The following is a 22,524-nucleotide window of genomic DNA, read 5'->3' as shown; positions in this document are numbered from 1 at the left end:
ACCTCACTTCCTCTCACCCTGCATTCCCTCACTTCCTCCCTCCATCTGGCCACAATGATCTCTAGTTCTTCCTCACACATGCCTAACTACAGCCCACCTCTGGGCCCTTGCACTTGTGGGTCCGTCCACCTAGAAAACTCTTCCCCCAAAACTTTACCTGACTCACCCATCACTTCATTCAGGTCTCCAGTCAAACGCATATCCTCAGAGAGACTTTGCCAGCTATCATTCCCTTCCTATGTATATATACCCACACTATATTTCTTTCTTTTTTTTTTTTAGATGGAGTTTTGCTCTTGTTACCCAGGCTGGAGTGCAGTGGCAAGATCTTGGCTCACTGCAACCTCCGCCTCCTGGGTTCAAGCGATTCTCCTGCTTCAGCCTCCCAAGTAGCTGGAATTACAGGCGTCCGCCACCATGCCTGGCTAATTTTTGTATTTTTAGTAGAGATTGGGTTTCGCCATGCTGGCTAGTCTGGTCTCAAACTCCTGAGCTCAGGTGATCTACCTGCCTCAGTCTCCCACAGTGCTGGGATTACAGGCATGAGCCATCATGCCCCGCCCCCATACTATATTTCAGAAAGTAATAAGTGCTATGAGAATGCAATCTGTCTCAGGGCAAGGGCTTGGCCTTGCTCACCACGTGGCACACCATATGCATTTAATACATATTTGCTGAGTAAATGAATGCAGGCTCCAGGCCCTGCATTCCCAGAAGCAATGCCAGGTATCCCTGATTCCCCAGGTCCTTTTCTTCCTGGCCACACCATGTGACTAAATTTCCAGCCTAGGTCAGGCACGGTGGCTTACACCTGTAATCCCAGCACTTTGGGAGGCTGAGGCGGGTGGATCACTTGAGGCCAGGAGTTTGAGACCAGAGTGGCCAACACGGTGAAACCCCATCTCTACTAAAAATACAAAATTAGCCAGACATGGTGGTGGGCACCTGTAGTCCCAGCTACTTGGGAGGCTGAGGCAGGAGAATCGCTTGAACCTGGCAGATGGAGGTTGCAGTGAGCTGATACTGTGCCACTGCACTCCAGCCTGGTCGACAGAGCAAGACTACGTCTCAAAAGAAAAAAAATTTGCAGCCTCCCTGGCAGACAGGTTAGGCCACTAGACTGGCAGTGTGTGAGTGCTGGCTTTATCCCTAAAACCTTCTGTGTAATCCTCCTTCTGTCTTTTCCCATTTGCAGCGTGATGCAGAAGGTCCAGCATGTGACTCCCAGGATGGTGTGATGGAAGGACCCTGCTCCCAATCACCATGGGACAGGATTCTGCCGGACACTCACATCCAGCCACTATGTGAGCAATAAGTCAATGCCTACTAATGAAGCCACTGCGATGCTGGAATTGTTACAATTCTTCACCCACCCTCACAAATACAGTCCCACACCTCCCTTGCCCATCCTGTCTTTAGCCTGTTTCATGCTGTGACATCCCATGGAGAGGGTAATTATGGGCAACTAGGAAGGACAGAGGACAGAAGGATGCCCCATGACCTAAGTCCCCAATGACAGGCCTAAAAATGGGGTCTGAATACACACGAAGCACCTAGAACAGTGCCTGGCACACAGAGGTGCCACACAGATAGTGGCTGTTGTCATTCGGTTGGGAAGGGGGCTGTCAATGGGCTGGGGTTGGCTGGGGGAGGCCGCCAGGGGCAGGCAGGAAGCCCGAGGAGGGATGAGGGGCACCTGGGCTTGTCGGCTGCCCCAATCTGGCTGGCGATGCCATCCATCCAGGAAAGCAGGTCGCGGACTTGGCTGTGGAAGCGCAGGGCGTCGGCCGTGGAGCTGACGTGCAGGCGGGCATCTTCGCAGGCTGACAGCAGCTCTTTCCAACCCTGCAGCACCTCCTGTTCCCGGCTAGCGATGGCCTCGGCATGTTCACCCGCATACACCGTCCGCAGCTGGGCCGCCCCCTCCTGCAGCTGCCGTACCTGAGGGGCATGCCAGGTCGGGCGCCAGCCCTCCATGGGGCCCAGGCTGTGCCCTCCCTCCCGCCATCTGCTCCAGCACGGAACCCCAAGATATAAGGAGCCTCACACTGTGATCCCACAGCCAGGCTCCTGTCATATCTGCTGCCTGATTTCTCTTTGACTTACCCGCGTTCTGACTTCTTTTGGTTCTACTACCACGTCTCTTTCAGCCCACTGCCTGATTTCTTTTGGTCTGAGAGCTCTATTTCTATTGGGTCTGTCACCTATGTTTTCAGGCAGGCCCACCTCTACCTTGGGTCTGTCAGGAAACCCCCTTCCACTTTGATGTCTTTTAGATGTGCTAATTTTTTTTTAACTTGGTTTATTTCAAACCCACTCCTTCGTAGTAGCCCAGTTTCCTACACAATGTCTGTTCAATTGCTGTTAGTCCCCTACCCAATTTCCATTCATTCTGCTGTATGAGTTCTGCTCACTCTATCTTTCGGGTTTTGGGTTTTTTGTTTGTTTGTTTGTTTTGAGACAGGGTCTTGCTCTGTTGTGCAGGCTGCAGTGCAGTGGCACAAACACAATTCACTGCAACCTTGACACCCTGGGCTCAAGTGATCCTCCTGCCTCAGCCTACTAATAGCTGGAACTACAGGTGCATGCCACTGCACCAGGATACACACATATATGTTGTAATGGAGATGGAGTCTCACTATGTTGCCCAGGCTCATCTTGAACTCCTGGGCTCAAGCAGTCCTCCCACCTCGGCCTCCCAAAGTGCTGAGATTACAGGCATGAGCCACTGCGCTCAGCCTGTTGCTCACTCTGTTGGTTAAATCTCCTGATTTCTTTTGGCGTGACCTCCCCATCTCTAACAGATCCACCACTTATTGCTGTCAATCTCTCAGCCTGATTTCTAAGTCACTTATAGGATCTATAAAAATAATTGGGCTGGGCATGGTGGCTCATGCCTGTAACCCCAGCACTTTGGGAGGCCAAGGCGGGCAAATCACTTGAGGTCAGGAGTTCAAGACCAGCCTGGCCAACATGGTGAAACCGCATCTCTACTAAAAATACAAAAATTAGTTGGGTGTGGTGGCTCGCACCTGTACTCCCAGCTACTCAGGAGGCTGAAGTGGGAGAATCACTTGAACCCGGGAGGCAGAGGTTGCAGTGAGTCGAGATTACACCACTGCACTCCAGCCTGGGTGACAAAGTGAGACTCCACCTCATAATAATAATAATAGTAATTGCCAGCTGGGTGCAGTAGCTCATGCCTATAATCCTAGCACTTAGGGAGGCCAAGACGGATGGATCACCTGAGGTCAGGATTTTGAGGCCAGCCTGGCCAACATGGTGAAATCCCATCTCTACTAAAAATACAAAACTTAGCTGGGCATGGTGGCATGTACGTGTAATCCTAGCTGTTTGGAAGGCTGAGGCAGGGAAATCGCTTGAGCCTGGGAGGCAGAGGTTGCAGTGAGCTGAGATCAAGCCACTGCACTCCAGCCTGGGTGACAGAGTGAGACCTTGTCTCGAAACAAAACAAAACAAAACAAAAAAAATTGCCCAACTTCTACCTTCCATTAGACCTGCAACCCGATTTCTTTCAGTCCTGCTCCCTGAGTTGTACTGGGCCTGCAGCTTCATTTCCATCTGACTGCTCAGATCCACCTCCGAATTCTGGCCATACCCTCTGCCTAATTTCTAATCTCTGTTGCCTTTTTCATTAAATTCACCTCTATCAAATTACTTTCAGAAAAGTCATATGATTTCTATCACAGACCCGTTATCTAATTTCTTTTCTTTTCTTTTTTTTTTTTTTTTTGAGGTGAAGTCTCACTCTGTCGCCCAGGCTGTAGGGCAATGGCGTGATCTTGGCTCACTGCAAGCTCCCCCTCCCGGGTTCACACCATTCTCCTGCCTCAGCCTCCCAAGTAGCTGGGACTATAGGAGCCCGCCACCATGCCCGGTTAATTTTTTTTTTTTTTTTTTTTTTTGTATTTTTAGTAGCGATAGGGTTTCACTGTGTTAGCCTGGTTGGTCTCAATCCCCTGACCTTGTGATCCACCCTCCTCGGCCTCCCAAAGTGCTGGGATCACAGGCGTGAGCCACCATGCCCGGCCTTTTTTTTTTTTGAGAAGGAGTCTCGCTCTGTCATCCAGGCTAGAGTGCAGTGGCGCGATCTCGGCTCACTGCAACCTCCGCCTCCCGGGTTCAAGCGATTCTCCTGCCTCAGCCTCCTGTGTAGCTGAGATTACAGGTGCCCGCCACCACGCCTACTAATTTTTGTATTTTTAGTACAGACGGGGTTTCATCATGTTGGTCAGACTGGTCTTGAACTCCTGACCTCGTGATCTGCCCGCCTCAGCCTCCCAAAATGTTGGGATTATAGGCATGAGTCACTGCGCCTGGTCTTGTCTGTTGTCTAATTTCTATCTACACCATAGCCAAATTCCTCTTAGCATTCTCAAAATTCCCTTTAGACCCTCGATCTGGATTTAGGTAAAATTCACAGTTTTAGGAGAACCACTGCCCAATCTCTGTTGGAAGCTTTTTTCTTTTTTTTTTTTTTTGAGATGGAGTATCACTCTTGTCACCTAGGCTGGATTGCAATGGCGAGATCTCGGCTCACTGCAACCTCCGCCTCCTGGGTTCAAGCGATTCTCCTGCCTCAGCCTCGCAAGTAGCTGGGATTACTGGTGCCCACCACCAGACCTGGCTAATTTTCGTATTTTTAGTAGAGATGGGGTTTCACCATGTTGGCCAGGCTGGTCTTAAACTCCTGACCTCAGATGATCCACCTGTGTTGGCCTCCCAAAGGGCTGGGATTACAGCGTCAGCCACCACACCCAGTTGGAAGCTGTTTAGTATCTGTGAGACCTTCTGTACCACTTTTCCCTGCCACTACCTGATTTCTTTTTTTTTTTTTTTTTTTTTTTTTATGACGGAGTCTCGCTCTGTCGCCGGGCTGGAGTGCAGTGGCCGGACCTCAGCTCACTGCAAGCTCCGCCTCCTGGGTTCCCACCATTCTCCTGCCTCAGCCTCCCGAGTAGCTGGGACCACAGGCGCCCGCCACCTCGCCCGGCTAGTTTTTTGTATTTTTAGTAGAGACGGGGTTTCACCGTATTAGCCAGGATGGTCTCGATCTCCTGACCTCGTGATCCGCCCGTCTCGGCCTCCCAAAGTGCTGGGATTACAGGCTTGAGCCACCGCGCCCGGCCCCACTACCTGATTTCTATATACCATTCCATCAGTCCATTTTCTATCTGCTCCATTATCTAATTTCTTCCTGTTCTGTAGTATGCTTTCTGTCTGTGCCACTGCCTAATTTCAACCTGCTCCACAGCCTGATTTTTGCCCACTCATCAGCTGTCTGGGCCCTTCCACCTGCCCCGATGGCCACTGGAGCCCCACCTGGGACACGAGGAGCTGCAGGTCATGCTCAAAGGCTCTCAGGGTCCGCTGCATGGAACTGGCGCTGGGTCTCGGCTCAGGCGGGGTGGTCAGGCGGGGCAGCCGCCTCCGCTTCTCCTCAATCTGTCCCTGAAGCTCTCGGGCATCACTGAAGAACTTATGAAGCTCCCGAGAGGCGGCCAGCAGCTGGGCCCGTGTGCCCATGAGCTCCAGCAGCTCAGCCCAGGCCTCGTTCAGCCCGTCCTTCCACTCGGCCATGGTGGCTGCTGCTGTATGGCCACACTCGATCAGCTCATCCACCATCTGGTTCACAGCTGCCAGCCGCTCCCTCCCTGCTGTACCTGTCTCGCTGGCGAACTCTGAGAATTTCTCCTGCAGCACCTGCCATCAGGAAGTCGGGGGCGGGGGAAGGGGTACAGCAAAGTGAGCAAAGGGGCAGCACACACCAGCCCCCTCCAGCCTACAATTTTTTTTTTCTTTTTGATACAGAGTCTTGGTCTGTCACCCCGGTTGGAGTGCAGTGGTTCAATAGCCACTCACTGCAACCTTCACCTCCCGGGTTCAAGCGATTCTCCTGCCTCAGCCTCCCAAATAGCTAAGACTACAGGCGTGCGCCACCACACCCAGCTAATTTTTTTGTGTTTTTAGTAGAGACAGGGTTTCACTATGTTGGCCAGGCTGGTCTCATACTCCTGACCTCAAGTGGTCCACCTGCCTCGGCCTCCCAAAGTGTTGGGATTACAGGCGTCAGCCACCGCACCTGGCAGAGACTACCATTTTGTGGCAGGTAAGAATAATGAGAATCATCATCATCATCATAAAAAATAATATCTAACACTTACTGAACACCTAGCAAGAAAAGTAGCAAAATAGTAACAATAAAAATAACAATAAGTAACAATAAAATAATAAGCTGGTAACAGTAACTAACACTGGGAGGCACCATGTGTGCCAAGCAGGGTCCTCAGTGCTTTACATCATATTAACTCATTTGTCTCACCGCAGAGCCATGAGGCGGCTGCTGTTATTATCCTCATACTACAGATGAGGAAACGGAGGCCCAGAGAACCTTAGTGGTAGCTCCTGGTATCACTTATTACTAATGATGCTCACCGAGACATGCTCAAAGTCCTGGCCGAGCTCCGGTGAACCAGCCACCACCTCCTTCTCGGCGATCCAGTGCTCAAGCTCGCTCACCTGGCGGCTGAGCTGGTACAGCCAGTACTGCTGTTCCAGAGCCACCCGGCGCTCCTCACCCAGCTCCTTGAGCGCCACGTACAGGCGGTCCACCTGAGACTGCCGCCGGCTGATCTGCTCGCTGATGGGGGACATGGAGGGGCAGGGATGGACCCCTGAGACTGCTGGGGCAGAGCGTGACCCCCCTAAACCCCCTCCCCAAGACAGGGCTGTGTTTCCTTGGAATCTTCAGACAAAGCTGTGTCCCCAGGTAGAGCTCTGTTTTCTTTCCTTTTCTTTCTTTCCTTTTCTTTTTTCTTTTTTCTTTTTTTTTTTTTTTTTTTTTTTTTGGAGACAGGGTCTTGCTCTGTTGCTTAGGCTGGAGTGCAGTGGTGTGATCACAACTCACTGCAGCCTCCACCTCCCATGCTCAAGCTATCCTCCCATCGCAGCCTCCAAAGTGGGACTATAGGTGCGTGACTCTACACCTGGCTAACTTTTTGATTTTTTTGTAGAGATGAGGTCTCACAATGTTCCCTCTGTTCTCAAACTTCTGGGCTCAAACGATCCTCTTGCCTCAGCCTCCGAGTGTTGAGACTACAGGCGTGAGCCACTATGCCTGGCCAGGACTGTGTTTTCTGCAAGTCTTGGGTTCAGACAGCCCTGCATTTCAGCATGCAGGGAAAGCTGTGCTTCCCTAGATGGATAAGTTCACCTCTATCCAGCCTCACCTAGTTTCTTTTTTTCTTTTTCTTTTTTTTTTTTGATGGAATTTTGCTCTGTCGCCAGGCTGCAGTGTGGTGGCATGATCTCGGCTTACTGCAAACTCTGCCTCCCAGGTTCAAGCCATTCTCCTGCCTCAGCCTCCCCAGTAGCTGGGATTACAGGCACACGCCACCATGCCAGGCTAATTTTTTATTTTTAGTAGAAACGGGGTTTCACCATGTTGGCCAAGTTGGTCTCCAACTCCTGACCTTAAGTGATCCGCCCACCTCGGCAGCCTCACCCAGTTTCTATCTCAGTCTCACGCCTCCCTTATCCAGGAACCTGAGTGGGACTCTGGACTCCCAGGTTGGGTCCCCAGCCAATCACCCCACCTCTAGCCCCAATCTCTGAGCCCAGTTGCACAGAGGTCTCTCTCTCTGTACCTCCTTTCAGATTCCATCCCTGGTCCAGGCCTGGAGCTCAGCACCCGCCTACACCAGGCAACATCATCCCACTGCACACCAGGAGGTCTCCAGCCCCACCCCCATAGCCAATCTCAGCACAGGCTTTTCTGTCCTCCCAGACACTGGGTAGAAAGAGCCCCTTGCTTGTCCTGAGCAAATTCTTCTCTGCCCCAGTCCTAGACATCACCTCCTCTTTTCTCCCCCGACGAGGTGCCCACAACTACACTCATATCCAGGTGCTCCTGGCCCCACCCTCTCAACCATCTCTGGGCCGTGTCCCCCCATTCCAGCCAGCCCACTTGCCAAATCCGAGGGCTCCAGCACACAGCAAGGAGGACCTCTCCCACCCAACGTCCAATTCCAGCGCTGCGCTCCCAACAGTGAAGCGTCAGGTCCTGCTGGACCATTCCTGTGAACTGGCCACGCCCCCGTCCCATCCCCGCAAGCCCACCTGTCCGGGTGCCCCATCTCCAGCAGCGCCCGGCACTGGCGCGACAGCTGAGCGATGCTTTCCTCGTAGTTCTCCACGCCTTGCTCCAGCTGCAGGTGTTTCTTGAGCAGCTGCAGAGTGCTCTGTTCGTCCTAGGGGCACAAAGCGCCCACGATGAGGCGGCAGCGGCGGCCCCGGGCTCCAGCGCCCCCAGGCCCTCCGCACCCCCAGCTCGGGCGCACCTTGCCCTTATCCTCACTCATCATGAGCAGCTCCTGCTCGCCCAGCCACGCCTCCACCTCCGCCACGTCGAAGTAGTACTGCTCCACCTGGAAGGCGGCGTCCAGCGCCTGCTGCCGTCGCTCTGCAGCCTCCCGCAGTCCGGCCCAGGCACTCTGCAGCTGCTCCAGGCCCCGGCGCACAGCCTCTGCCTCCGGGCTGCGCAGCGACGACAGCGCGCCCGCGCGCTCCAGCACCTCCTCCAGGCGCGGCCCGTGCGCCTGGATCTCCCGTCGCAGGCCCTGGGGGCGGGAGGTAGGGGGATGTGGGTGGAGAGGGGACGTTCCGAGGCCCTGCAAGACCACAAGCTCCTCTGCTACTGGCATGGCCCACGGGGCAATTAATAAGCACCCCCAGCTCCCTTACCACGTGCCAGGACCATGTAAGCATTTGGCTGATACTCCCTCAATCACCATAACCCCATGCTGCAGGTGGGAACACAGGCACAGAGGGGCAAGGTAGGGAGCCCAAGAACAAGCAGCCAGTAAGGAGTGACAGGATTTGAACACAGGAGGCCGGTTCCAGAGACTGTGCTCTGAGCTAAGATGCTTGCTGACCCAAAATCGGCCCTAATACAAAAACCCTGCAGCTTAGCAGCCGAGGTATCATTTATATACGGTGAAGTGCACAAATCTTAGGTATACAGTTGCACACATATGTACAGACGCATACACTGGTGTGCCCAGATCAGCATGCGGAACACTTCCATCCCCCAGAAGGTTCCCTCCACCAGCTCTGTACTTGCAGAGTACCTTATTGAACTTTTTGTGTGTCTTTTTTAACTTTTTGTGTGCCTTCACCTTATTTAACTTTTCGTGTGCCTCAACTGGTAAACAAAGATAATAACAGCCAGCATATCCTCTTCTTATTTTGCTTCTTTAGAGACAGGGTCTCACTCTATCACCCAGGCTGGAATGCAGAGGCACTACTGCAGCTCACTGCAGCCTTAAACTCCTGGGCTCAAGTGATCCTCCTGCCTCAGCCTCCCAAGTAGCTGGGACTACAGGTGTGCACCACCGTGCCCAGCTATTTAAAAAAATATTTTTGGAGAAATGAGGTCTTGCTATGTTACTCAGGCCGGTCTTGAACTCCTGGCCTCAAGCGATCCTCCCACCTTGGCCTCCCAAAGTGCTAGGCTTATAAGCATGAGCCACTGTGCCCGGCCAGCCAATGCTTCTTGAGTGCCTGCTACCCTGCTACCTGCCAGGTGTTTTGCTAAGTAAGAGCTTTAAATAACATAGCCTCACACCTCCTCACTCCCAACCTATGGGGCCAGATAACATTACCATCTCTGTTTTACAGATGAGAAGACTGAGGCAAAGAGAGGGTGAGGAATTTGCTAACGTCACGCGGCTAGTATCAGGCTAAGGTGATCTACCTTGTGGGGTTGTTGTAAGGTGATAAACTATGGAGCACTTAGAACTGAGTCTGCATGCAGCAATTGCATAATATTTGCAGCTATTTTTTGCTTAACAGCCCCTGGGTATCCAGCACTCTCACTGCACACACAGCTGAGCTCCCCCAATTTTAAGTACTAAGTGCATTTGATCAGCTTCCTCAACCATGACAACGATAGGCCAGTTCTGTTCTCAACACTGTTGACAGTCAAGAGTATTTTCGTCAAGATAGGAAAACAAAATCTCAGCAAAACTCCAGTCTCTTAAAGAACTCCACCTAATGGCCGGGCGCGGTGGCTCAAGCCTGTAATCCCAGCACTTTGGGAGGCCGAGACGGGCGGATCACAAGGTCAGGAGATCGAGACCATCCTGGCTAACACGGTGAAACCCCGTCTCTACTAAAAACACAAAAAATTAGCCGGGCGAGGTGGCGGCGCCTGTGGTCCCAGCTACTCAGGAGGCTGAGGCAGGAGAATGGCGGGAACCCGGTAGGCGGAGCTTGTAGTGAGCTGAGATCTGGCCACTGCACTCCAGCCTGGGCGACAGAGCGAGACTCCGTCTCAAAAAAAAAAAAAAAAAGAACTCCACCTACTGCAGAATGATCAGGAGCCTTCCAAAATAATCTGTGGACCCACCTCCCCACCATCCTTCAGTGTCCTATTCTTCCAACATACACTGTTTGGTGAAATGAGGATAATGACAATATCTACCTCATAGGGTTATTGAGAGGATTAAATTATCAGCATAAACCCTAACACAGTACTTAGCACAGGTAAATCTTTTTTTTTTTTTTGAGATGGAGTCTCGCTCTTGACACTCAGGCTGGACTGCAATGGTGCAATCTTGGCTCACTGCAACCTCCGCCTCTCAGGTTCAAGCTATTCTCCTGCCCCAGCCTCCCGAGTAGCTGGGATTACAGGCACGTGTCACCATGCCCGGCTAATTTTTTGTGTTTTTAGTAGAGACGGGGTTTCACCGTGTTAGCCAGGATAATCTTGATATCCTCCTGACCTCGTGATCCACCCGCCCCGGCCTCCCAAAGTGTTGGGATTACAGGCGTGAGCCACCGCACCTGGCCTTAATTTTTTTGTATTTTTAGTAGAGACGGGGTTTCACCACGTTGATCAGGCTGGTTTCGAACTCCTGACCTCAGGTGATCCACCTACCTCGGCCTCCCAAAGTGCTGGGATTACAGGCATCAGCCACTGCACCTGGCCAGCACATAGTAAATTTTTAATCGATGCTTTTTTTTCTTTTCTTTGAGACAGGGTCTCACTCTGTCACCCAGGCTGGAATGCAGTGGTGTGATCTCGGCTCACTGCAACCTCTGCCTCCTGTGTTCAAGTGATTCTCCTGACTCAGTCTCCCAAGTAGCTGGGATTACAGGCACCTTCCACTACGCTCAGCTAATTTTTGTATTTCTGGTAGAGATAGGATTTCCCCATGTTGCCCAGGCTGGTCTCAAACTCCTGGGCTCAAGTGATCCTCCCGCCTCTGCTTCCCAGAGTGCTGGGATTACAGGCTTGAGCCACTGTGCCCGGCACAATGCCTTATTATTATTATTATTCCTCTTTTATGTGTCTTGCTTTAGTCTTTGGTGAAATAGTTGCTTTGACCAAGGGGTTCCCCTGCTATGCAGTTTGAGAACCACTGCTCTAAACCAACTCTACTTATTTAGATGTGGAAACTGAGCCCCAGAGGAATGAACAGAGATTCAGAGATTTTTTAGGAGCTCAAAAGCCCCCTCCCCCCACCTTGCTCAGGTTAGGGGACAGTAGTACCCTCTTGCTGATTATCTCTGTCCTTTGTCCCTATGGGTGTTTTTTATTTGTTTTGGGGTGTGTGTGTGTGTGTGTGTGTGTGACAGAGAGATATAGGGTCTCATTCTGTTGCACAGGGTGGAGTGCAGCGGTGTGTTCAAGGCTAACCACAGCTTTGACCTCTGGACTCAAGGGACCCTCCCTCCTCAGCTTCCAGAGGAGCTGGGACTACAGGGGTACACCACCACACCAGGCTAACTTGATGGTTGTTTTACTTTTTCCTTGTCCAATAGCCATTCCTCTTTCTTCTAGTCTCAAGCCGCTGATTTTCCTTTGGGGAACCCCCCTTGCCTCCATCTCAGCCTTGGTAATTAAGCTAAGGCTGATTCCAGCAGCAGGTTCCAGCGGAGGGCGCCTAGCCAGGCCAGCCCAAGGAGCAGTCCGAATCCCCATCCGTCATGATTAGTTCAGGGATGGGCATGGGACGCGACGGGCATGGTGAGCCAATGAGAGTTATTCCTGGGACTACTGCTGACATTATTGAGAGGAGGAAATTCTCTTCAGTTTTGCTGGTGGTAGGTAAATCTGAATCTGTTGGAGGCCTTTTATCACCAGGAGAGGAGGATTGGCCTAAGAAGAAAGCTCATGCAGAAAAACAAACAGGCCAGGTGCAGTGGCTCACGCCTGTAATCCCAGCATTTTGGGACGGCGAGGTGAGTGGATCACTTGAGGCCAGGAGTTCGAGACCAGCCTGGCCAACATGGTGAGACCTCCCCCCATCTCTACTAAAAATACAAAAATTAGCCAGATGTGGTGGTGCACACCTGTAATCCCAGCTACTTGGGCGGCTGAGGCAGGAGAATCGCTTGAACTCAGGAAGTGGAGGCTGCAGTGAGCGAAGATTGCGCCACTAAACTTCAGCCTGGGTGACAGAGCAAGGCTCCATCTCAAAACAAACAAGCGAACAAACAAAAAATACAGCCCAGAGTCATGAAAATATATGGAAGCACCTGGATACATCTGTATCTGCTGTCCACAGTCTTGTTAATTCCAAAAGCCAATCAAGTCATTGTTTTGGCTTTAACCACCTTTAGCTGTTTTCTCTCACGTGTATCCAAATGTGTCCTAACTCACTCCCTCACCTGGCTCTGCTCACCTGGTTCTTTTTGATGTGCTGCTGGACCGCCTGCAAACCGTTGCCTCGCTCTGTCTGCATGGCCAGTGGCAGCCGCTCCTGAACCCATGCCTGGAGAGGACACAGGAAGCAGGTCAAGGGGAGAATGCATCCAAGAACTGCTGCATTGCAACTAAACTTTAAACCTGCACGGTATCCCAGGCCCTTCCTTGCCTAAGAGCCCAGTCGAATCTTCAGCCTCCTCCATTTTTTTTTTTCTTTGAGATGGGATCGAATCCCCAAGCTCAAATAATCCTTCCACCTCAGCCTCCCAAGTATCTGGGACTACAGGTGCCACCACACCTGTCTCAGTCTCCTCTGTTGACATACTCTGTCTTGCTCTCTGCACTTAAGCCAGGCTCACACCGTTGGCCTTTGCACATACAGGTCTCGTTTCCTATCACGTTCCTAACCACCCTGAATTGTCACTGTCTGGGGACAAGTCTGTTTTCCCCGTTGGACTTTGAGCCCTCTGGGGCACAATGGGATCTGCCTTGGCCACCCCTGTGGCCCCAGTATCATCCAAACACCGGGCTGGGGCCAGAATGATCAACTGAGTGAGTAAATTAGTGAGCAAATCAGGAAGTTGAGTGATGGAATGAGGACATGAACAGAGGAGTGAATGAGTGAATGAATAATAAGTAAAGAAATGAGTGGAGGCAAAAACAATGGATGAGTGAATAAATAAATGAGTGACTTCATGAACAAATCAACGAATGATTCAAAGTGAGTCAATGAATGTGAATTAATGAATGAGTGAAGGGCTGAGTGCGTCTTTCAGCGTGTGAGTGGGAGGGTCTCAGCCTTCTCCATCCTCGGCCCCGCCCCGTGCCCACCTTCTCCGCCCCCCCGCCCCGCCCCAGGCCCCTGCGCTGGCCTCACCAGCTCATCGTCCAGGTCGTGCGCCACCTGGTGCAACTCCTTGGAGGCCAGCAGCAAGCGTCGGCGCTCCTGCAGCGGCTCGAGCAGGCGCACCAGGCGCTCGCCCACCGCGTTCTGCCGCTCGCCCACCAGCTCCTTGCTCGCCGGCTCCAGCGGCAGAGCCGCCGTCTGCGCCTGCAGCTCTCCCACCTCGCGGTACCACTCCTCCACCTGCGACTCCATGGACTGGGGGGACAGAGGCAGTATCAGTGGACCCCACCCGCCCTCCTGATCCTGCTGTGGCTCTCCAGTACCCTTATGGTGACAGCCAGACCCCTCACCGGCCCACCCTTCCACCCTCTCCTTGCTCAGTCGCCTCCAGGAGCGATGCCCTCTGCATGAACCTGCATCACACTAAGCTAGTCCCTGCCTCGGAGCCTTTGCCTTTGCTGTTTCCTCTGCCAGGCATGCTCTTCCTTGTCAATCAGATTTTAGCTGGAGTATGACCTTCTCAAAGAGGCTTACCTGACCCAGGAACTAAAGTGGTCCATTAAATCACTAATTCTCAGAACAACCCTTCAAGGTTGGTAGTCTCCCTGTTTTACAGAGGAGGAAACTGAGGCCAAGAGAAGTTAAAGAATTTGTCCAAAGAGTCAACTTTCCAAAATTATTACTATCAAATATAGTAATAATTTTTTGTTAACGAATTCTTTTTTTCTTTTGAGATGGAATCTCGCTCTGTCGCCCAGACTGGAGTGCAATGGCACAATCTTGGCTCACTGCAACCTTCACTTCCTGGGTTCAAGCGATTCTCGTGCCTCAGCCTCCCGAGTAGCTGAGATTATAGGCACCTGCCATCATGCCCAGCTAATTTTTGTATTCTTGTGGAGATGGGGTTTCACCATATTGGCCAGGCTGGTCTTGAACTCCTGACCTCAGGTGATCCACCCACCTTGGCCTCTCAAAGTGCTTGGGATTACAGGCGTGAGCAACCATACCTAGCCGATTTTTTTTTTTTTTTTTTGTAGATGGATGAGCAAATCAGCCTGGGCACTGTGTCGTCCGGGCTGGAGTTCAGTGGGCAGTCTCAGCTCACTGCAACCTCCACCTCCCAGGTTCAAGTGATTCTCGTGCCTTGGCCTCCCTAGTAGCTGAGACTACAGGCACCTGCCACCATGCCTGGCTATTTTTACTTATTTATTTATTTTTTTGTATTTTTAGTAGAGATGGGGTTTCACCATGTTGGGCAGGCTGTTCTCAAACTCCTAACCTCAAGTGATCTGCCCACCTTGGCCTCCCAAAGTGCTGGGATTACAGGCTGAAAAAACATTTGATAGTAAAAAATTATCAAAAATAAATACAAAGCTATAGTGATTTGGATGGCTGCTATGTCATAGGGATAGACAGAAAGTGCAATATCAGACCCAAATACACAAGAAAATTCATGTGTTTCATAGATACCAATGCAAATCCCCAAGGGAAAGATGGATTATTTAATGAATGGTCGTGGGCCAATGGCTAACCAATCTAGCTGGATCTTTTCCTTGCTGTTTGTACTGAAAACAATTCCAGATGGATTAAAGACTTAAACGAAGTAAGAAAATCCATAAAGCACTAAAAGAAAACCTGGGCAAATGCTTTTATAATGCTGGCATGGAGAAAAATCTTTCCAAGCATAAAAAAAACATAAACGGAAAGATTTATAAATTTGATCACATAAAAATACTTCTGCATCAGCCAATAGACATATGAAAAAATGCTCACCATGACTGGTCATCAGAGAAATGCAAATCAAAACCACAATGAGATACCATCTCACACCAGTTAGAATGGCAATCATTAAAAAGTCAGGAAACAACAGACGCTGGAGAGGATGTGGGGAAATAGGAACACTTTTACACTGTTGGTGGGAGTGTAAACTAGTTCAACCATTGTGGAAGACAGTGTGGCAATTCCTCAAGGATCGATCTAGAACTAGAAATACCATTTGACCCAGCCATCCCATTACTGGGTATATACCCAAAGGATTATAAATCATGCTGCTATAAAGACACATGCACATGTATGTTTATTGTGGCACTGTCCACAATAGCAAAGACTTGGAACTAACCCAAATGTCCATCAATGATAGACTGGATTAAGAAAATGTGGCACATATACACTATGGAATACTATGCAGCCATAAAAAAGGATGAATCCATGTCCTTTGTAGGGACATGGGTGAAGCTGGAAACCATCATTCTGAGCAAACTATTGCAAGGACAGAAAACCAAACACTGCACATTCTCACTCATAGGTGGGAATTGAACAATGAGAACACTTGGACACAGGGCAGGGAACATCACACACCGGGGCCTGTTGTGGGGTGGGGGGAGTGGGGCGGGATAGCATTAAGAGAAATACCTAATGTAAATGATGAGTTAATGAGTGCAGCACACCAACATGGCACATGTATACATATGTAACAAACCTGCACGTTGTGCACATGTACCCTAGAACTTAAAAGTAAAATTAAAAAAAATTAAAAAAATACTTCTGCATCAACCAAAATTTCATAGAGTTAGAAGGCAAATGAAAAACTGTAAAAAATGATATATATTAGAGCAAGGAACTAGTTTATTTAACAATCAAAGAATTTCCCTCCATCCTGTTTCCTTTGTCTTCATAGTGCTTACCACCATCAGACAACTCTCTTGATGTATGTGTATGTGTGTTTTGTTTTTCGACAGGGTCTTCCTCTGTTATCCAGGTTGGAGTGTGGTAATGAGATAACAGCTCACTGCAGCCTCAAACTCCCAGGCTCAGGGGATCCTCTTGCCTTAGCCTCCCAAGTAGCTACAACTACAGGCACACACCACCATGCCCAGCTCATTTTTGGAATTTGTCATAAAGATGGGGTCTCGCTATGTTGCCCAGGCTGGTCTTGAACGCCTGGACTCAAACTATTCTCACGTTGGCCTTCCAAAGTGCTGGGATTACAGGTGTGAGCCACTGCACTCAGGTACTTGTGTACTTTTATTGGTCCCCTGCTTCCAGAATGTGACCCACATGATGGAAGGGGCTCTGTCACACTCACTGTTGTATTCTTGAAAACCTAGAACAATTTCTGGTACACAGTAGGCCTCCAGTTAAGATTTGTTCAATGCATACATGAATGACATCAGCAAAAAAAAGCCTGCCCAAAAAGAGAAATGGGCATCAGATGTGAACAGGCAACAGACAAAACAAATAAGCATATGAAAAGATGCCCAGTCTTATTAATCAGTTGGAAAATAGAAATTAAAACAAGACATCCTTTTCTTTTTTCTTTTCTTTCTTTTTTTTTGAGATGGAGTTTCACTCTTTTTGCCCAGGCTGGAGTGCAATGGCATGATCTCGGCTCACTGCAACCTCTGCCTCCTCGGTTCAAGTGATTCTCCTGCCTCAACATCTTGAGTAGCTGGGATTACAGGCACGCGTCACCATGCCTGGTTAATTTTGTATTTTTAGCAGAGATGGGATTTCACCATGTTGGACAGGTTGGTCTTGAACTCCTGATTTCAGGTGATTCACCCACCTCGGCCTCCCAAAGTGCTGGGATTACAGGAGTGAGTCACTGCGCCTGGTCAAGACATCCTTTTCTACACATTAGGTTGGCAAAAATGTAAAACACTTATAGTATCTAATGCTGGCAAAGATGCTGGACACACTCAGCCACTGTCAGTGGTGGTGTAAACTGGTAGAGCCTTTTTGGAAGGCAATTTGGCAGGTTTTTGCTGCTTGACCTAGCACTTGCACTTCTAGGAATATAACTAAAGAAATACTGTCATAGGCCAGGTGCAGTGGCTCATGCCTGTAATCTCAGCACTTTGGGAGGCCAAAGCAGGTGGGTCACAAGGTCAGGAGTTCAAGATCAGCCTGGCCAACATGGTAAAACCCCGTCTCAACTAAAAATACAGAAATTAGCTAGGTGTGGTGATGCATGCCTGTAACCCCAGCTTCTTGGGAGGCTGAGGCAGGAGAATTGGTTGAACTTGGGAGGCAGAGGTTGCAGTGAGCTGAGATTGTGCCACTGCACTTCAGCCTGGGTGACAGAGCAAGACTCCATCTTGAAAAAAAAATTAAAAATAATAATAAAAAAATTTTTTTAAAGAAGAAGAAAAGAAATACTGGCACAGATGCACAAAGTTGTAGTCACAGCAGAGTTTGTAATGGGAAAAAACTGGAAACAACCTCAATGCCCATCAAGAGAGAAATGGTTAAGTCAGGTGCAGCAGCTCATGCCTGTAATCCCAGCTCTCAAGAGGTTGAGGTGGGAGGATTGCTTGAGCCCGGGAGATCGAGACCAGCCTGGGCAACACAGCTAGACTCCCCCCTTAAAAAAAAAAACAGTAAAATGGTTAAACAAATCCAGACCAATATGGAATAATAGCCAAATATTACTGTTAAGAAGAAAAAGCATGCGGGGTGAGGTGGCTTACGTCTGTAATCCTAGCACTTTAGGAGGCTGAGGCGAGTGAATCACCTGAGGTCAGGAGTTGCAGACCAGCCTGGTCAACATGGTGAAACCCCATCTCTACTAAAAATACAAAAAATTAGCCAGGCGTGATGGCAGACACTTGTAATCCCAGCTACTCGGGAGCCTGAGGCAGGAGAATCACTTGAACCCGGGAGGCAGAGGTTGCAGTGAGCCGAGATCATGCCACTGCACTCCAACCTTGACAACAAGAGTGAAACTCCATCTCAAAAAAAGGAAGAAGGAGGAGGAGGAAGAGGAGGAGGAGAAGGAGAAGGAGCAGCAGCAGCAGCAGAAGCAGAAGCAGAATATAAATTTGTAGTGGATTGCACATGCATAAAAATTCCCTGGAGTAAACAAGAAGTTCATAACAGATGGTACTTATTGAGGGGATGAGAACTTAATGAATGGGGTACAGGGATGAAGGGGATGGATAATTTTCCCATGGGATTTCCCTAGAGGTTTTGATGTCTTAACCATGAAAATTAATTTATTCGAAAATTGAAACTAAACATGAAAAGCAAATAAAATAAAAACATTAAACATCCATATAGGTACACTTGTAAATGCACAGAAAGAGGTCTAGATGGATGCAGACCAAATAATTGAGGCTCCCTCTGGGATGTGGGATTGCGAGGCAGATCGCAGTGAGACTTTATGTTCTACTGAAGACTGCTGGGTTAGTACAATTTTTTCCCAAAAGAATGTATTTATATATTACCCTTGTAATTCTAAACAGATGGAGGAAAGCTAGAGAAGAAAACAAAATAACAATTAAAAAATTAAGTGGTAGCAGATTATGGCAAATGACTGCAAAACAAAACCCCAAACTCAAGAACCAAGCCAAGACTTCTTGTTTCAAGGTTCTGTAGTGCAGAGTTGTTGGTTTTGCCTGCCCAAAATCCATCCTCTCCTTCCAAATACATCAAAACTCACTCTCAGGTCCTGAGCTTCCTGAAGGGCAAATGAAACCTAGAGAGCCATGGGTAAATCACATGACACAAGTGGGGCCAATGAGAACACTGAAAACACCCTGGTCATAAAGATTGGGTCAGAGATGAACATGTGACCTCAGATGGGCCAATGAAAACTCTTCCCACTTTTTCTTTTTTGGTAGAGGTGGGGTCTCACTCTGTTGGCCGGGCTGGTCTCAAACTCCTGGCCTCAAGCAATCCCTCCCATCTTGGCCTCCTAAAGTGTGGGATTACAGGTGTGAGCCACTGTGCCCAGTCACTCTCCCCACTTTTGCCAGGAAAGTGTGTGTGCACAGAAGAGCTACTCTCTTTCCCATGGGTTTCCTAAGTTGGGAGGAGGTAGGCCAGGCATCCTGGGGTCATCCTGCCAACATCTGGGACTCCCTGACAATGAGGCCAACACAGAAGAAAGCGGTGCTCAGAAATGAAGACAAGGAGATCTGTGAAGACATAATTTGAGTTACTGATCACCCCTCAGACCCCGAGCCAGCACCTTCATAAACTGAAGACATAATTTGTGAATTATGAAGACATAATTAGCCGTGATTGTGCCACTGCACTCCAGCCTGGGCAACAGAGTTAGACTCTGTGAAAGAGAGAAAGAAAAGAAAGAGAGAAAGAAGGAAAGAAAAAGAAAGAAAGGTGGAGTCCCTTGCCTTGAGTCACAATAGGGCAAGGACTGGGACGGTATAGCCCCTGAATCTGCACTCCCTTCCAGGCCATGCTGAGCTGGATACAAAAACATGAGACAGAGAAGCAGAACGGGGGAGGAGGGTGTTTCCCTGGCCAGAGAAAGAGCTTTGCTTAGGGTAGAAAAAGTGTGGGGTCCCCAGGGACAGAGCCTGGCAGCTGCAAAGCCTCTAGTGCATTTTCTTAGATGGCAGGAGACCAGTCCCCCACCCCTCCAAGCAGAAGCCTGCAGCCGAGGCCGACCAGCTGGCCAGGTCCCTGAGGGCTGGGGAGCCAGGACTTGAGACTCCACCATCTGGCTTCTTGGTCAGGAAGCACAGCCTGGCAAGAGGCCCCAAGAGAGGATTCTGGGTCATGTGGCCAGGACCTGGGAGGTGGGGTCCCAGGGAGCCTGCTGCAGTGGGTGTGGTGGGGGACAAGGGAGAGGGCACAAGGAGGACATGAGGAACAAGGGAAGGAGGCAGAGACAGAGAAGTCAAAGAAAAAGAGACAGAGAGACTGAGGTGGTGGCTCATGCCTGTAATCCCAGCACTTTGGGAGACCGAGGTAGGCAGATCACCTGTGGTCAGGAGTTCAAGACCAACCTGGCCAACATGGTGAAACCCCATCTCTACTAAAAATACAAAAATTAGCCGGGCATGGTGGTTGGTGCCTGTAATCCCAGCTACTCAGGAGGCTGAGGCAGGAGAATCGCTTGAACCTGGGAGGCAGAGGTTGCAGTGAGCCGAGTTCACGCCACTGCACTCCAGCCTGGGTGACAGAGTAAGACTCTGTCTCAAAGTAAATAAATAGACAGAGAGAAGGGAGTGAGAGAGTAGGACAGAGAGGGACACAAAGGGAAGAGAGAGACACAGAGATGGCGACGGGAGGACAGAGAGAGGCAGAGAGGCAGCGATGAGAGGCAGAAACTAAGGGACACAGAAAGGCTGAGGGACAAGGACAGAGACACAGGCCCGGAGAGAGGCTGAGAGGGACAAATGGCTCACATAGCGCACACCACTATACACCTTAGACCCCAAGCCAGCACCCCTGCCCCGCCCAGCCTGACCCCGGTGCCCTCAGGGTGGATGGGACGGCCAGGAAACGTGCCAGGCTGGATGGCAGCCGACCCCCTTCCTGTGTATGCCTGAGGGGATAGCAGGGCCTTGGCAGGTCCCTTCCCCAGTGGCAGCTCCTGAGGGGCAGCTGGGCTTCGTCTGGGTGCCATGGCTCACACAGTCACTTCCTGCCTCGGGCTCCCTCTGCTGGGAAAAGGGCCCAGGAGTCTTGTGCTGGAGCCTGCCTCTGGCACCCATCACTGTGTGACCCCTGGGCCAATTCCTTATCCCATCTGGGCTTCAGCCTCTCCCTTGAACAATGGGGACCCCCATCTCATGGTTTGCTGGGCTTGGTCGAGATTGAACCCCCTGCGGGGAGGGAAGAGCTAACTCTGTACTCTGGCTAAAGCAGGAGGCCCCAACTCCTTCCTCTAAAACCTAAATAGTACAAAAGAGGGTCAAAGATGGTCAAGCTCACCAGTTGCATTAGAAAAAAATGCAAATACACACATTGCAGTGAGGTATCACTTCCTAGCCATCGGACTGGGAAAGATCTAAAACGTCTGACAATACCAAGTGTTGGCAAGGACGAGAGGAAACAGGAGCTCATGTGGACTGCTGGGGAGAGAGCGCTCAGCCACACAAGGACCTGGGCAGGCAATTTGGCAAAAACAAGTGAGCTAAAGATGGTTCTAACTTTTAACACTATAAAAATATTTCATTTACCACCTCCAAATTACTTTTTTTTTTTTTTGAGATGGGGGTCTCACTCTGTCTACCAGATTGGAGTGCTGTGACATGATCACGGCTCACTGCAGCTTCAACCTCCTAGACTCAAGTGATCCTCCCACTTCAGCCTTCTGAGTAGCTGGGACCACAGGCATGTGGATCTCGCTATGTGGCCCAGGCTGGTCTGGAACTCCTGGGCTTAAGCAATCCTCCTGCCTTGGCCTCCCAAAGTACTGGGATTACAGGCATGAGTCACTGTGCCCAATCATCCATGTTGCTTTTTTAAAACGTGTTTTGGGGCCAGGTACAGTGGCTCATGCAAATAATCCCAGCACTTTGGGGGGCTAAGGCGGGAGGACTATTTGAGCCCAGGAGTCTGTGACCAGCCGGGGTAACATAGCGAGATCCCATCTATTAAAAAATAAAAATAAATTAAAATTAAAAAGCAGCATGGGGAGGGGTAAATGCCCCAAATGGAACATGAACAAAAACAAATGAAGTAACTGTGTATCACATAAGTAACATAACCAAAGTGAGGGTGAAATAACTAGCTTTTGAAAACAGTAGAGTGATGATGATACGCTCTCAGATTTATGACAGTTAAAATTAAAGACTGGCCAGGCATGGTGGTTTTCACGCCTATTATCCCAGTACTTTGGGAGGCTGAGGCGGGTGGATCACTTGAGGTCAGGAGTTCGGGACCAGTGTGGCCAACATGGCGAAACCCCATCTCTACTAAAAATACAAAAATTAGCCAGGCATGGTGGCAGGTGCCTGTAATCCCAGCTACTCAGGAGGCTAAGGCAGGAGAATCGCTTGAACCCAGGAGGCGGAGGGTTGCAGCGAGCCAAGATTGTGCCATTGCACTCCAGCCTGGGCAACAAGAGCAAAACTTGGTCTAAAAAAAAAAAAAAAGAAGAAGAAATTAAAGACCTGTGAATAAATACTGAATCTTAGATTTGTTGGGTCAGCAGTTCTGAAACCACTTAATGCATTATGTCTTTTCACCT

General features: G+C 50.0%; 2 protein-coding genes across 3 annotated transcripts in view; one reads left to right on the top strand and one right to left on the bottom strand.

Annotated features, from left to right (window-relative positions):
- BLVRB (biliverdin reductase B) overlaps positions 1–22,524 on the top strand; it is a 220,150-nt gene that overhangs the window by 95,151 nt on the left and 102,475 nt on the right. The window lies entirely within an intron of this gene.
- SPTBN4 (spectrin beta, non-erythrocytic 4) overlaps positions 1–22,524 on the bottom strand; it is a 117,522-nt gene that overhangs the window by 15,303 nt on the left and 79,695 nt on the right. The window contains exons 22-28 of one of the 2 annotated variants that reach the window (XM_050768976.1): positions 13,611–13,835; positions 12,711–12,800; positions 8,361–8,639; positions 8,140–8,270; positions 6,457–6,661; positions 5,344–5,724; positions 1,697–1,941 (exon numbers count right to left, since the gene is read on the bottom strand). In XM_050768976.1, the coding sequence (XP_050624933.1) occupies positions 1,697–1,941; positions 5,344–5,724; positions 6,457–6,661; positions 8,140–8,270; positions 8,361–8,639; positions 12,711–12,800; positions 13,611–13,835 (1,556 nt within the window). Of the gene's footprint in view, positions 1–1,347; positions 1,942–5,343; positions 5,725–6,456; positions 6,662–8,139; positions 8,271–8,360; positions 8,640–12,710; positions 12,801–13,610; positions 13,836–22,524 lie in introns of those variants that run through there. The other variant, XM_050768975.1, reaches the window with a different exon arrangement.

Source organism: Macaca thibetana, chromosome 19 (genome assembly GCF_024542745.1).
Source record: "Macaca thibetana thibetana isolate TM-01 chromosome 19, ASM2454274v1, whole genome shotgun sequence".
NCBI lineage: Eukaryota > Metazoa > Chordata > Mammalia > Primates > Cercopithecidae > Macaca > Macaca thibetana.
The sequence above is the reverse complement of the archived record's forward strand: the minus strand, read 5'-3'. Positions and strand labels throughout refer to the sequence as shown.